The sequence below is a fragment of the Siniperca chuatsi genome, linkage group LG22, assembly GCF_020085105.1.
Source record: "Siniperca chuatsi isolate FFG_IHB_CAS linkage group LG22, ASM2008510v1, whole genome shotgun sequence".
In the NCBI taxonomy this organism is placed as follows: domain Eukaryota; kingdom Metazoa; phylum Chordata; class Actinopteri; order Centrarchiformes; family Sinipercidae; genus Siniperca; species Siniperca chuatsi.
The window spans coordinates 2,078,300-2,095,402 of NC_058063.1; the positions used below are offsets into that span (position 1 = coordinate 2,078,300).

Genomic DNA, 17,103 nt, shown 5'->3' on the forward strand with positions numbered 1-17,103 from the left:
GCACTGCTAGCGTTAGCCACACTCTGCAAACCAGTATGACACTGTTTACCACCCCAATCCGCAGATGCTGCGATCCCGAACAGTCCGAAAAGATAGCGCAGCTCATCACGGCAATGCCTGAGCAAGATATGCTTCCACTCAGCTTTGTTGAAGGCAAAGGCTTCCGAACGTTAATGGAATATATTGAGCCTGAATACACGGTGCTGGGGTACAAAATCATTCAGATCACATTCAGATTGGAGCACAGCCATTAAAAAAAAAATGACAGATTCAACTGAACATGGAGTAGGCAGAATGTGGCCATAACTACAGATGGTTGGACTTCCATGACAACTGAGTCGTACATGACAATAACGTTTTATGACTGAAGGAAACTGAAGTTAGTAATGTGCTCCAGACGTGCGCACTAGAGTAAAGACAAGCACCTCAGCTTTCTCCAGATAGACATGCAACGGGCAATAGGAGAAAAGCTTGCTGCTCAGTATCACAGCCTCCCAGAGGATGATGATGAGGGAGACTGTGACAGGCCTATAGAAGACGACTTGGCTGACACTCAACCAAAATTTCTTTATTTGGGCATGGCTATGGAGAGTCCACGGATCAAGATAAGCTGAATCGCGACTGGATGCAAACCTGTATCCCACCTAATGAAGATCCACTTGTGTGGTGGTGCAGGAAGACGCAGCTTTTCAAAACTATGCCGGCTACCTTTGTCTACCTGCAACATCTGTGCCAGCTGAGTGTTTTGTCAGCTGCTGGACTTATGGTAAATAGACTGAGGTCTCGCCTTTCACCCGAACATGTTGACATGTTGATTTTGCAGAACAAAAATGTTTCGTAAGTCGCGTAAGTAGGCTTACCATGTTGTGTGTACCTGCTGTTTGAAGCTGATTGCCAACAGCATGCCGTTGTTGTTGAATAACCTAATAAAACTGTTAATCTTATTAATCTAATTATTCTTTTTTTGTAGGCCTATTATTGTAGTTTTTCTGATGAAAGATTATTATTTTTTAAATATTTTTTATTATTATTTCAAATGTTATCGGTTGACTTTTAGTGAGTTATGTTTTTTGTAGGATAATGTGCAATATTCCTAATGCACGGCGCAAAATGCCACACATTTCAGTAGCAATGTTTGTATTTCAAAAGGTATTTGTTGACTTTTATTTAGTGAGTTGTCGTGTTTTGTAGAATAATGTGCAATGTTCATAATGCACGGGGCAAAGTGCCACACATTTAAGCGCCATTTTAAATACGATTTGGTTATTCAAGAATGTGGTTAACTGTTTCAAATGGCTCTTAAATACATGCACTAATTTGTTGGACAATGTTTAACCTTATCAATTAAATTGTGTTCAATTTTGACTGTTTTCTGAGAGTTTTCTTAATCGACTAGTCTAAATTATAATTTATGTTTTATCGACAGGGAAATCACTCATTAGGAACATCCCTAGGTAGAAACAACTCAAGTAGCGACTGAATTCAGGAAATATTTGTTTGCCTGATATCACCAACTTTTAGTGCACTGCTCACCCTCAGATAGCTTGTCAGGGATCTCTGCCTGGTACTTAGAGCCCACCCGGATCTCGCCCTGGTCCGCCAGCAGGGTCTTCTGGACAGGGTCGAACACCAAAGAGTAGAAGAAACAGTCCTAGACAGAACACACAGCAGAAGAAGCTGCTTGCCAAATGCAATTCATTCAAAGTGTCTTTCTTTTTGTAATGTGAAAAGTAAAAACTGAGAATAAATGGGCGCCAAACAGGCATTCAAACTCATCAGGGGCGAAAAAGGTGACAAAGATGCGAACCCCGGAAATATGTTTTTTTAAAATATCGGCTAGGAAAAATGTATTTGTTGTGAGCAGTTTCACGTAGGAACTATTTTTTTTCCTACCGATAGTTCCTACATGAAACTGCTCACAACAAGGTCTGTGGATGATCTTGAGTAACCGGGTCATGATTTCTGGAAGGAGACTTTGCTGTTGAATTTTTCAAATGTATTTCTTTGGCGCTTATAGCACCATGGCCGTGAGGGCCATATAGTCCATTATATTCCAAAAAGGCAGACATCTCTACAGCAGATATCTCCAAAACTTGGCAACTCACACCAAAACAATTGTGATGGATAAACAGCACTACAGGTGAGAGGACAAATTTGATTTTGGGATGAACCGTCCCTTTAAGGCATGCGGGAATTTGAAACACCCATCGGTTCTACACAAATCCCACAAATTACCTATTTTGGATTCGAAACGGGGACTGTCGCCAAAAGGTGACAAGTTTGCATGCCTGGCCAAAGTAATCTGTTGATGACAAATTAACTTACCTCTTTATCCAGGTAGCTGGCCAGGACGTCTGTTTCATTGAGGAGGGTGACGTTACATTTCCCCCTGGGGAGACAGAGAGGAGCATTCAGAGACCAAGAAGTCTAAGACAAAGATGTACATGCTCTCTACAGTCTCAAAAGGTAAAAAAGGTTTGATACAAAGACATGCAATACAATAACATAATTATAATAATAAAGCCAAAAAGAGCCAAGCAATATCAGACAGTACACAACTATGCTTAGTGCTGCCAAAAGAAGAATAACAAAACACCAAATAAAATGGTACAATGTAGTCAAATGTCAACACAAATTACAACTTAAAAGATGATCATGGAGTCAACACAACACGTCTCTGACAGGCGTCAACCAAACATTGTGATTGTGATCATGCGTGTCAAAAAACGTGTTTATTCTGGATTACATTGTACCATAAGGTGCTCCTGTTTTATTGTAGAAACCAGTGGACATTGACGTGAATGAGCTACTTTGTAATACACCTCACAAACCAATCAATTTCACTCAAATTTCCACCACAGCAGGCTCGTTAGAAAATGTTTCACGAACATGTGTTTTGTAATGACTGGACATTATGACAAACTTGTGGCCAGTTATGTGTGAGGACATGCCCACTGTAAAGCCAGTTGGGGCAATCCTTTTTTCTCTTCTAATTTTGCTACTGACAGGTTTTCTGTTTACAAAGTATCAAGTATACAGATATATATATATGGACATGTTCAGCATTTAGAAATAAAGAAACTTGCTGGAAACCAATGAAATTACTGTTTGAAAGGCAAACGTGTATGTGACATTCATCTTTGCATCTCCAAAACCTTTTTACAACTTTACTAGCACTGTAACTTCAGGCCCTCTGGCTTTGTACCAAGTCTGATGCTAAAAGACCAGAAACAAAAACGCCTTATGTGCGAGCCTTATTGTGTGCCTTTGAGATTGCCAATGTATTCAGCCAGATTTCAAATAATAAACTACTACTATGTTAATTATCATCTTGTATCTTTTATTTATTTTTTTCATCAAATATTTTCAATAGGAGATTTGACACCTATTTATTTTCTGATTAAAGGCAAATACATGTTTAAAAGCAATGTGTTACACACATTAAAAAACCTTATTAAAAACGGTTCAATACAAGCCAATTCGAATGAATATGGAAATAATGTGAATAATATGGACATCTGTTGCTGGTGCAGCTGCTTTTAGTTTAGTAGATATCATACTTGGATATCTATGTAATATGCCTGCATGATTAAATCCAATATGTGGTATGCATGTGCCCCTCTGTCACTATAGCATCATTTGAAAATTCACTTAACAGCTGAACAGGATGGCGACAACTCTTTCTAAACAGGAAACAGAATGGGATGGCCTGTGCAGGACAGAACATATCACTGCCTTAACAGCTGAGGATGACTGCAGCATCGATTTACTCAGCAGTTCAGTCATCGCCGTGCATGACAGGTGTCTGGATTCAAACTGAACTTCAGCTCTGTCAGTAGCTCCTGTTAATAAACACGTACCGTATATGAGTAGCAGGTAGAGATTCAAACTGTCGAGACAGGAAGAGTTCTCTGTGTTTGAGCTGGTGTTTCTGCTGTTCAGACAGTGTCGGCTGCTTCGACTCCTCCTCAAATTCTCCTACAACACAAACACATCAGCAATGCTTTTCCACTGACATGACAAACATTGAAAAGGGACATACAGAATTCCGTACAGTCTTGCCAGTTTAGAGGTCTAAAACAATCTGTAAGCTATTGGTCAGGACCCCACAGACAGAGTAAAATATGAAATCAAAAATCTTTTTTTCAGGTTTAAAAAAAATGAATACATCAATCAATAAAACATTTTTAAAATAACATTTCCGGTTGTAGTTTGTACATTGATAGGAGGTTGAATGAAGGTATCAAGCAAACCCATGCCCTGGTTAATACCCACAATTTTCACAGAGAGGCCCCCTGGTGGTGGCTGGGCCCTGAACAGCATGTTAGGTTAAAACTGTGAGATGATCTGCTCTGCTGAGTTTTGCAATGAAATGTGGATCTTGTCACTGTGGACCAATCAGCAGTTACGTTTCAGTTTCTGCTTAGTTTTTCTTTTGTTCTCACCTAGTCCCTCTCTTTTGCACTTCTCTATCTCCCTCTATTTTTTCTGTCTCTCACAGAGATGACGACTTAATCAGTCTTATAATGGGTAACCCCATGTCAGAACTTCATTTTCCAGTGTGTGTACTGATAGGGTGTGAAGAGGGCAATTTCGCTCACCAGGTCCAATGAATTGTTGTCAATTGTGAGCCTGCCTTTACCGAGTGTTCAGACAAAATACAGCCCTGTGTTAACAAATGCAGGGCTGTGTTGCTTTAGGTGCAGGTGAGACAACAAAATATTATCCAAAAAGTCCAGTTTGAGTAATAGATCCATGAGTTTGAAGGTTTATCGGACTCCAAAACACTGCGCAGCAGTTTAAAACAGCATAGGACTGGATTTTACAACTCTGGAAAGTTATTACAGTGACAATCATTTTATCCTCTGTGTCGACAATCGCAAGTTAAGGTTTGGCGATATGGCAATATATTGCGTGAGATGACACAAATTTATCTACTGTTAAAGATTTTGCCATACTGTGGTAACTATCCTCTTACTATCTCTATGTGAGATTTTTCTATGTTAAAATCAATTGGCAGGTCTTGCTGTATAGTAAAAATGCATTGCATTGTGGCAAAAGATGAGCCAGGCTCAACATTTCTGAGGGAGACTTCTGCATCGGGACGCCTGCTGTGCCAAAGCAGTGGTCTCATTGACACGAATAAGGAGGCTGCCTTTTTTTAAGCCGTACTGTTGTCTGTCTGAACACAGCCTTATGCCTCAGGCCGTTATGTTTATAGACACACTTATGTAATGACCTTCTACTGTTTTTGTCCTCCGAGTTAATTTCTTACTTTTATTTTATTGCTTTTACTTCCTATTGCAGCTGTTAATATTTTGTTAATCCTCTGTGAAGCATTTTATGAGAGTTCAGAGGTCATCCAATGATCAGGTCTGAGAAAATTGGTTTTGAGTGCTCAATGGTGTGATTAAGACTTCTACAAGAAATGTATGACTGTAAGCTGTGTACTTGATCATTGCCATCCACTACAATGCACAGGCCCACAGACACAGTTATTAATGGACTTACTATAAAACAATGCAACTGTTTCACATTACCAAACCCATGTGACATGTGAAACCCATGTTCCCAGCCAGTAAGAGATATGAAAAAATCATAAACCATAGGCAGCTATGTGTGTGTGTTCGGCTACTAGATTGCACATTCCTAATTTCAGGCGGATGAGTAATCTGTTGCAAACTGGAGGGGAAGGACTATATCGCTCCATCTCCATGGACTCCACCCCTGCACTCAGCCACAGGAAACCCTGTCAGTGAGGGCAAGGGAGAGAGAGAGAGACACTGAGAGAGATAGTGAGCAAGAGGGACGGTACCTTAAGCCACACCCCTTTTCTGTTAACCTCTCAACCCCCGCCCACCTCCCCCTTGTCCGGCTAGTCCCTGCCAAACAAAGTAGGAAACCCTGTATACCAAACCTGAGGCGCCCATCCCCCCCAACATGTATCCCCAACTCCCTACACACACACACACACACACACACACACACCCACACACACACACCCCCCCACCCACCCACACGCGCGAGAAGAAACCACATATACACAGAAACGCGAGCATAGCATAACAGTAACACACTCGTACAGACAAACACAGACACACACATTTTCTTCACTCTGACAAAGACACAAGGCAAGTCAGAATTAACCCGTTGCATGCTGTGGTCCCCTGGGACAGATCAAGGGCCTTTTGTTCTGCAGAAAGAATTGATGTGTGTGTGTAGGAGGAGGAAGAGGAGGGGAGCAGTGATGAAAAAAATAAGTGAGGCAGATAAAGCAAGGTTTAGTACAAATGAGCAGCAGCAGAGAGAAGGCGTTGGTACTCTTCTTCATCACTGTTACAGGATTACAACGGGCCAAATCAAGCAAGACCTGAACAGACCAGAGCAGGCTCAGTTAGACTCAGTCACATACATTACTTTGTGTCTATGACAGGGTTGGATAAACTTTGAAATTACATTAACAAAATTTTTTGTTAAGCAGGATTTTTTCCACTCCGAACATTTAGCTTTTCCAAACCACTCACCAGAGGGGATAAAACTGAAAACGCCGGTGATCACAAAATACAGATTTGATCGACCTGTCAGTGCAGCAAAAAGTGTTTGATTGGTTTAGCTTTTATGAGCCATAAACAAAACCACTATTATATACTCATTCAGTGGTGGAGAAACTAAAAATATGCAGAGGCCAGCAAGTGTCATGAAGAAAAACTAATTTGTGTGCACAAAATCAATAAATCGTGTTCTCGTGTTGATAATTTGACAGCACAAATTATTAATCTGTACTTTTTAACTACTTAATTTGTTGAGCGAGCAAGTTAATTCTTGACTATGGAAACACTAGTCAGGCAAAAAAAATAATGAAATCTTTCCACTTAATCTTTGACATCCATTAAATATAACAATATGTAACAATACTCAGTTAAATTGGGTGCATGATTTAGTAAACAAACTAATTAGTTTTATTAAATTGTGCACACAAGTAGTTTTTTATTCCTCCATGACACTTGCAGTGATCTGTAAAAAGGTGCTGACAGAGAAGAGGGGGGCAAACCGAGGTTTAACCAGCTGACACTCAGCAGCGTCACCTGACTGAGTTTATGCAAACCAGATGTTAGCTGTGATGCACAATTGGCAACCGAAACAGGACAAAGAAGAAGAGATTTGGCTATTTTCCTGTTGTTTTGGTGTTTTAGGGTTGATTGATTTCTTAACGAAAATGACCTAAAAGGCTAGGATGCACACTGTTTTCATGGGACAACTGTGTATTCCGATTTAGCCTCTTTAGTGTGGATAAAGTCTGGAGCGGATGTACTGCTAGTTGTCCCATCTTGCTTTTATTATTTCTCCTGAGGCTGTGTTCGGACTGACAGTAGCACTGTTTGAAAAAACGCAGCCCTCTCGTTAATTGCAATCAGACCAGTCTGGTGACGTAGCAGGAGTGCCAATGCAGAGGGCTCCTGGCAACCGGCAACGCGTTGTGCTGGCCAATCAATTGAGTGCAAACGCACATTCCGGGTACATAACATGAAGGTACATAACATTTCTACTGTTAATCAGAATGAGAAATACTTTATTGATCCCCGAGGGGAAACTCTTTTGCTAAAGCAGCTCACTATCATGTCAGTGCACACAGGAATAGAAGTAGTAAGCAAAAAAAATATAATACACTATAATACAGGTCAGAAAATAAATTAAGTACCAAGTGGGTATGAGTATAAAATAAATTAAGTGTGAAGTACAAAGTGGGTTTACCGGTTGATGATAATAATACGGTATAAGGTAATAGCGCATGAACTGTCAAGTGTAGTTAACCTCTCGATTGTCGCGATGAAAGATAAAATGTGTGGTTTGATCAGATTTGATTGACAGTGCTGGCAACATAAGTTCTGATTGGTGGACGGAAATATGCGACACCACGTTTTTCCAACAGAACCCCGCCCACTTAAAACCAGTGAGAAGAGCAATGTTGAAAACACAAATACAAAAATCATTAAAGTGAAATAACCAAAACGGTTCAGCTTGTCAGAAGATCTTGTGTTCCCATCGCTTATAGTAAGAAGCTGATTGTATTTTCAGGGCCTTTAAGCTCTCAAACTAATGGATCTGTTACTCAAACTGGACTCCCTGGATCCTATCTCATTGTTCATCGCTACCTTAAAGAACACGCCCCCACAAACACAGCCCATTTTTTTGTTTAACACAGGGCTGTTTTCTATCTGAATGCCCACTTAGCCAGTCACCTTCAGGTGCTAATCGACAGACTTTACTAGAAGTAATACTGCCAAAGCAGCGGACAAATGCAAAATTTCCAAATTCAATTATAATGACATGAACTATGGGGCTGAAAACAACTAATTAGATTGATGATGCTTTCAGTAACTGGATACAGAAGGGAAGAAGAAAATCTAATTAAAGTTGCAAGCAGCGTTGAATGGGCCCTCGCCTCCAAGCGCACCTCGGGGGGGAGCGGCAGCTGCGGTCTTGTGCCCGGAGGCCAGCCGACACTGCTCCAATTCTTCAAGACCATTGGGCACTGCGCAAAGGAGTTAAATATCACTTCCTGCATCCAGTATGCGGTGCTAGAGAACATGCACTAATCATACACGGTGTTGCCATGTATCAAGTGTAGTCACACAATAAAACTCCAAATTAGCCTTTAAATGTCCTCAGCCCGGGACTCTTATCAAGCATGTGAAATATGGAAAAGATCTGATGATGTGGAGCTGAGGTAGCACAGTTACTAATTTTGGAACCCAGTTTTTGCTGCATCGCCACAGCAATACCGCTTGAGAAACGTAAAAAGCTTCGCAATTTAGCATCACAACGGTCTTTAGATTGCACTGCCCAAATCTGAAGTCGATCGGATTATTTCTCTAGGAGCAGTTCAACATAAAATAAATACATTTTTTAAAAACACTAAAATTCGCCAAACTTTGTCACATCAGCACAGCAACACCGTTTGAGGAAAGTCTAGAGAAGATACATCTGCCTCCCAAATTTCGTATATCTAGATGAAAACGTACCGCAGGGGCTGCTTCGGGGAAATTTTGTAGGGGATCGAGCCATTTTGCCACACCCAAGCCCCAGACTATACCAGAAAACAATACACACCCCTTCTGACGCATGTGCCAAGTTTCGTGAGTTTTCAGCTACCCCTAACCGTTTTGAAGGTTAAAAGTCATTAGGGGGCACTATAGAGCCGACATGCCACCCCCCAAGCCCAAAAGTGAACTCAAAGTATTTACCAGTTCAAGTCTGGGCGCAAAGTTTCGTGACTTTCTCAGCATTCTAAAGGCCTCAAACATGTGTTTAAAAAAAATTAAATTGATGCAGGAAATCCAAAATGGCTGACTACTTGTTGGGAAAACTCTCTCAAAAGAAACTGAAATATGTTCTTTATGATGAAAGCAATGATCCACCCAAATCTCATGAAGATCAAAGCAACTTTCCCCCAACCGTGGCATGCATTTGGGGGCGCTATGGAGCCCCCAGGCCACGGCCGAGCCGAATCACCGCAGGGCTTTCGCGACTTTTGCCAATTGTGATGTGTGTGCAAAATTTCAAGAGTTTGAGCATCCTAAGCCCCTCAAAAATGTGTTCGAAGAGCAGAATAATAACATAATTATAATAATAATAATAGTAATAACAATGGCACTTTCAGTGCCAGGGACCGTTCGGCTCTGGCACTTTTGTGCTCAGGCCCTAACTACACAAAATGATTATCGTTGTATGATGATAGAATTGTCAATGATAACCAAAGCATCGTTATTATAACCACCTGTCTCAGATTGTGGTGAAATGGTAAGAACAGTGCATTTGCTAATGTTGGAGAGCTCATGCTTTGTTATTGAGAATAGCTAAATCAAAATATAGAAAAACATGGTAATAATTTTGTCAATTAAGTTCATTTTGTGCTGTTGTGGTTCAGCTCTGTCACTGTATCACCAATAAAATCTAAGCCATGTTTGGAAGGTAGACGGCAGTCTCCTTTAAAATAGAATAAAAACCTTTAGAGCGTGTCAAGGCTGCCAGCAGACAACACATAATGAAATAACCATCAATGCATTTAGTCAAATCACAGACTTGACCAGTGAACAGACACTTAGCATCTGAGTATGTTGCTGAGTACAATGAAAAAAAAAAATCTGCATTAATGCATCCATTTTGAGATGTAGTGTGTATGTATGTATGTGTGTATGGAGTCTTTGTCTGAAGCACTGCGGCCCAGGAGGAGGATGGGGGAGCTGGTGTTGGTGTCAGGGTGGGGGTAATGAGTGAATGTGATCAGGCTTCTTAGTTTGCATGCCATTGGCTCCACCCCACTACCTCCACCCTCCCACCTCCTTGGTTCCCTGATCACACACAAGACGGAGAGTGGGCTCATAGGCTGGATCAAGGTGGGGTGGAGGGGGGGCTGGGGCAGGCACTGCATACTGAGACAAACAATACTACTGAAAAATTTTGTTAGACTTTTTTTTGTATTATTATTATTATTATTATTATTAGTCACCAATAATAATCTCACCTAATAATTCCATTGGGCTGTGGGATCATTTTACTGCCACACAATTTGTCAGCCTGTTAAACCTGAGGTGAAACCTGCCTCCTCCCACAATCTTAAAATGAGCAGAGCAGAATATATGAAATGTTGATTAAATGTTTCTGACACATTGAAAAAACAGCTGTAGACTACTGAATTTACACACCTTCTTTTTCACAAGCTGTTTAATCCAAATACTGAAGGCCTTAGTTCAGAACTGTTAAGATGTTCAGCTCAAAGTATTGATACAATATGAATGAAGGTTAAACCGGGAATATGACTCCGGGAATATGACTCCTGAAATTGACATAATCTGCTATAGAAGGGATGTGAGCCGTTTGTCTTTTGTTTTTGGCTGGACCGCAGGAAAGTGGGGCAAGCCCTGTAAACACCAAAGTCTGTCCCTGACTTACTGAGTGAGTGATGAAGCTACACCACTGGTTGGTCGAGTGTTGGAGTTTCCCCATTAGCTGTTGCTTTTTCAAAATGAATTCAATCCAAAAAAACCTTTGAACTCATTCATGTTGAAATGAAAAGCCCTGCGCATGCAGTGGGTGCCTAGTCTAAAAAAGGTGCAGGCCACGCGCCACAACGACTCGCAAAGCCTACATGCTTGGCGCAAAAGGAGTTTGGACGTTTTGGCACGCGCACCCTCGCCTCACCCCTCAATTATGTCCTTAGGAGCACATTAAGCTCCTCTTTCTATTATATGTATGATATGGAGATGCTGTATTGAGGTGATGTACTGTAGTGCACAGCGCGCGCTACAAGAGGTCAGTCTCTACTGGTGGAGCAGGCAGCTGAGCTGAGAAAGATGGCGACTGCGAGTGGTGGGAATAACGTTACAGGACTAGTAAAAAAGAAAAATGCCTTGCCCCTCTTTGAGAGTATTTTGGGTTTAGACCCAATGATAAAGGTGAGCCAGCCAAAGAAAGTTGTGGCTAAAGAGGGTAACACCACCAGCAGCTTAGCTTTTATGTTTTTTTTTTGTTTGTTTTTTTAATTTAAACACACACAAATACATATACTGTATCCCCCGGTGAAATGTCAGGAAGGTATGAAGGCATGAAGAAATAGATGCCGCACAAGCCTAATAGGACAGCCCCCCCCCCAAATAATCATGTAATCCAAATCTTTCTTTTGTCATTGGATTGCTGCGCATTTCTCTTCCTGCGTGCCCAATTCATCTTCTCTTTGTTGCACAGCAGCAGCGCACCACCAACAATGCTAAAGTCTAGAGCTAGCTGCTCCCTACGGCTGAAGAAGCTTAGCAAATGTGAGATGATGAAGGGTAAAGTACAGGATAGCAAAACGGGTCAACATTTGGACGCACTTCAAATATAATGCAGAGGAGACAAAAAAGTGAGTTTGTAGTAACGTTATTGTCAAGAGAGAAACCCTGTGGCTACAAAAAAGCTGGCAAGAATACTACAAATTTGAAGTTTGTAGTATTCAAGGGAAATCAAGGCACACCGCACGGAAAGTGAGGCAACATTAATGAAAAGATGTTTAATAATGTTATGTTACTTTTTAACGTATATTAACTTAAGCCAGCAAAGTTACAAAAGGCAGTGGTGTAACTTTATGTATTGTGAGCATCTCAAAACAACAGGATATTGCTTGCACATGGGGGTTTAGCCGAACATAAAAGTCAGTAGTTCGGCCGGTTAAATTGGATAACATTTTGCTTAAGACAAGTCTGTTTAATTTGGAGTATTAGACATGCTGTCCATGCTAAAGTATGCACAATATAATTGCTACACACAGTTGATAGTCAGATCTTGTTGATTTAGAAAACTAAAGACTAATAGACTAAAATGTTTTTTGTCAACTAATCTTTTGTTGACTAAAAATGGGCTAAAACTAAAAAGGATGGGGACATGGACTTTTGATCTCAGGACTAAGATGAAATCTAAAAATAGCTGACAAAATTAAACTAATCAATACAAGAGGAAGCCGTGTAATGACAGTGTGTTCACACTTAGTCCGGGCAGCATGTCTGTGTGGATTTAAGATCTAACAGTAGTTATAATCACTTTAAAATAGCCTTTTTTCAATACATATTGATTTATTTAAAAAATGTTACGACCACAACTTAATACCTAACATGTTTGTAATGAACAAATAAACACAGCTGTCCCATTAACTATTCCTTTTCCAAACTAGCATTCAGCACTGAGCCTTAGACAAAAGTGATGGTCTTACTTCAACCCCAGAAGCAGGCTGTGGTGCAATTTACAACATAAAAGCTGAAGAGGAGCTTTGAGGCTTTTATGTGAAACACAATGAGGAACAGGTTCATTAAAAGGCAGTGAGCCGTATCATACCTGCTCTCACACTGTAGAAAACAAGAAGGGAGCTGAGAGGAGGTTTGGGCTCTCTGGTTGCTACTTACTCGCATTGCTGTCAGCCAGGGTGTTGAGGTTGCCTGAGATGTCTCGCCTCCTGAACAGACACACCACCTTCGCCTCCACATTCCCATTGGCTGTCTGTAAGTGGAGAGTATGTGGTTACAAGTTAGCATCAAAATAAAGCACTGGTATAACTACCTCTGTTATAACCCCTGTCAAAGTCTGAGCTTTTGTAGCTACCATTCATTTCTCTGTCTCTTCAGCCATGTTGACATGGTTTAAATCACTGCTCACGCTAAGGGTTAATCAGAGGTACTACTAACTAGGGTTCAGTATCATTTACATTTGATTCATACTGTTTCCGATTTCAGATTTGCTTTTCATTAGTTCTGATTCTTGGCATATTATTTGAATGAGCCAAAATAAATTGCAGGTAAAAAAACACTTTAATTATCAGCAGATGTAGGCTGCCAGAGTGTTTTACCTATCGTATCTATACCAACCACTCACTAATCACATTCAACAGTTCAGCTACAGCTGGCAAAGTCTGTCTTCTCATCTGCTCTCATCAAGTTTGCACTTAAATGATAATTGCACACAGGTGGACATTTGAGTGGGTCCCCAAATAAAATTTGTGTTTTTTGACACATTGTAGTGTTAAACTCGTGTTTAGGGATGGGTATCATTAGGATTTTATCTATACTACTACTCTTTATCTATAGTCTCATCAGTTCTTTTTCATTACTAGGTAATAACTTTTTAAAAAATATATGATTTTAAAAAAATAATAAATTCAAAAAAGGATTATAATTGAGTATTTTAAAGTGGTCATTTCATGCTCATTTTCAGGTTCATAATTTTATTTTGGTGTTGTAACAGAATAGGTTTACATGGTTTAGTTTAAAAAATATATTTTTTCTCATACTGCACATTGCTGCAGCACCTCTTTTCACCATGTGTTTTAGCTAACGAGAGAGGCATTGCACTTCTTATCTTTATTGGGCGTTGTACATGCTCAGTTCCTGGGTAAGGACTACTAGCCAATCAGAAGCAGTAGGGCGGGTCCTGACGAGCAAGGTAGTGTGATCCAAAACAAAGCCGGTAACTATGGATTCAGTTCAGCCATTATGGTTCAGGCGTACATGTTCGAGCCTGAGTCTGATAACGAAACACAGGCAGAACAACCTGAAACAGCTTCACAACCGAGACTGGAGCAAGACTTTTCAGAGTGGTAAGTTATTAATATGTAACTAATTTATCTTTCATAGGTAACATTTAACTGTGCACTGTCTCTACATCACAGTAACAACTTGATGCCCATTGGCTGCCTGGAGGGCATCTAACATTTTAATTAATATTTAGGTGTACTTGTGGAAACTGCTCAATTTGTGCATTATGACAGGTGTTACATAGTGACATAGATACGTTACGTAAGTAAAGGCTGGACTACAATCGAGCTGTTTGCAAGCAGTTCAGGAGAAGTGTTTTCTGTGGGACAGGGTAACTCCCTTTGGGGTGGACTTTGGGCTTTTTCACTTTGCAAACCTACTACATACACAAAAAAGATATATAACACAATAAAGGAAAGGGAAAAAGCCAAAAATGACCACTTTAAATATAACAAAATGGTGTTTCTAGAGCAGCAACAGCAAAGTCACTATATAATCTCAATAATATCTCACTGAAAACAAATCTAAAATGTTAATAAAATAAATCATATTCCTGAAATTAAAATACTGAGTGAAGTTTAGAAAGAATAGACAGCTGCTGATGTGATTCCCCTGCAGGTAAGTTACCTGGTGGAAGGGCTGGTTTGTCTCAGCCAGCAGTAAGTTTACAAGTATTTGCTAAATTGTAAGATACGTAACAAACTAAGTTAAACCGTTTGACTACATACAGACAGCTTTCATTTTAGCTTGTAACAATTCGCTATTGGTTATTCACATGTTTATGCTTGTTGAACAGGTGTAATGATAAAGTATTGGCTTTTTACTCGCGAAGGTTTTATTGCACTTACTTACAGTAACGAGTGTAGCTGTCGTCAACTCCAGTAATCTCACCCGCATCTCTGACACATTAAAATGAGTCAGAGATGCAGGCCGCTTACCTAGCAACATCACTGCACACTGGGGCAGCATTGTGCCGGCGTGGTTAGGTTCAGTGTAAAAAAGCAAAGCCGGCGTAATGACGGCTCTTCTTTATGGCAGTATTGCGGGATCTCTGTATAAAAAGGGACAGTGCTTCCCTCCACATACCAGCCTGGAACTGGAGAGCTGGCTACTCTTTTTTACTATCCATTCATTGTGCTCAGAAGCCATTAGCACTCAGGACGATGCAGTCCTCCTGGTGCTCAGCACAAGCCCTTTCAATGTAAGAGTGTTACATAAATGAGCTTAATCCTTTGACTGGGAAACAAGCCTGTGTCATATGCTGCTGCTGCTGTTATATAAGTGGCTCCTGTACCAGTGTCCTGTCATTACAGTATCCACGGTTTACCAACAGTGCCCAGGAAAGAGAGAGGGACATGTTATGTGTGTTAGTGTGTGTACAGCATGGTGCCTGGAACCAAGTTTGAGGTGTCCAATCATCCAATTTTAATACACCGGCCAGTCAATCAGAATTTTCTGTGTCTATGTTATATGAGCTGAGAAAACACAGTCTGGTTAGGGTCCACAATAGGGTAATACAACCGTGCAAGTATTACTGAAACAACTTTTTAATGGACACATATATGGTTGAAGGAAGAAAGAGACAACTAACCTTGTTGAGTTCTTCTATTCTTCGGATCAGGTAAGGGTTGCTGGAGGAGTTCTCAAAGTACACATAATCTGGAAGAAACAACAGAAAAAACAATTATTTCATGTTGCGTTGCAGAAAATAAATACTAAGCATAATAAATATTCTTCTACAATACATTTTACAGCAGCCCCAAATACTTGTCAGATTGAACCTCTGATAGTTCAGTCTCCTTCTGGACAGACACCAACACATTTGTTATTGAATCTCATCAGTCCGGCTCAAGTTATGAGGCTCTAATGGCAGAACCGAAAAGATGTTGGCTAACCTGATGGATAGGAACCCATTCAATCTGACACACAGCTCTAATTGGAAGCCTGTTCGTACAACACTGAGAAGCTGTTAGGAGAGCCAGACCCTGCCAGCTCAATAAATGGACAGGGGTAATGTGAGCTCCAGGAAGGCTCTCTGTCCAGGTTGCAGACTGATTTTATGTGATATGATCAATTGATTTGATGTGTAAGCTAGGGTTAGAGGCATGGTAGAAATTAACTTTTTAAAATGTGCATCTACCAGCCACTGACAGATAAATGTTCAAATTGACCAGCCACTCAATAGTAAATCATTATTTTGTGTCTGAAATTTTCCAGCCACTTTCATATTATACCAGCATTTGGCTGGTGCTAATTGGTCAGAGGTTAGGGTTAGAATCATATAGAGGAAATTACTGCAGGGTGTTACCCAAAGCAAGTAGCAGTGGCAGTGCTCACACACTCATTTTTCACTTGCATTACCATGTAGCTTGTTAGAACAATTTCCCTCTCTCATGTGACTGTCATGTTTCATTTCAAATTTTCATTTTCACTTTTATCCACAAACAATTTTCCATTCAAATATATTTCCTTGAAGTCAAGATGCCACGAAAAACAAAACAAGAAAGAACAAAGTACTATGATGCTATGGTACTACTGGAATACTACTTTGAAAATAAGTGGGATGCGTGCCACTTTGCCCATGTCACCTATACAGTGGTGTGAAAAAGTGTTTGCCCCCTTCCTGATTTCACACTTAAATGTTTTAGATCATCAAACAAATTTAAATATTAGTCAAAGATAACACAAGTAAACACAAAATGCAGTTTTTAAATGAAGATTGTTATTATAAAGGGGAAACAAAATCCAAACCTACATGGCCATGTGTGAAAAAGTGATTGCCCTCACCTGTTAAAACACAACTTAACTGTGGTTTATCACACCTGTTCTCAATCAAGAAATCACTTAAATAGGACGTGCCTGACAAAGTGAAGTAGACCAAAAGATCTTCAAAAGCTAGACATCATGGTGAGATCCAAAGAAATTCAGGAACAAATGAGAAAGAAAGTAATTGAGATCAATCAGTCTGGAAAAGGTTATAAAGCCATTTCTAAAGCTTTGGGACTCCAGCGAACCACAGTGACAGCCATTATCCACAAATAGC

At 40.3% G+C, this 17,103-nt stretch overlaps 1 protein-coding gene across 1 annotated transcript in view; it reads right to left on the minus strand.

The window, feature by feature from the left end:
• mta2 (metastasis associated 1 family, member 2) overlaps nucleotides 1-17,103 on the minus strand; it is a 51,755-nt gene that overhangs the window by 15,938 nt on the left and 18,714 nt on the right. The window contains exons 2-6 of the mRNA XM_044185191.1: nucleotides 15,652-15,719; nucleotides 12,936-13,029; nucleotides 3,861-3,978; nucleotides 2,326-2,389; nucleotides 1,534-1,651 (exon numbers count right to left, since the gene is read on the minus strand). Coding sequence (XP_044041126.1) covers nucleotides 1,534-1,651; nucleotides 2,326-2,389; nucleotides 3,861-3,978; nucleotides 12,936-13,029; nucleotides 15,652-15,719 — 462 coding nt within the window. The remainder of the gene's footprint in view (nucleotides 1-1,533; nucleotides 1,652-2,325; nucleotides 2,390-3,860; nucleotides 3,979-12,935; nucleotides 13,030-15,651; nucleotides 15,720-17,103) is intronic.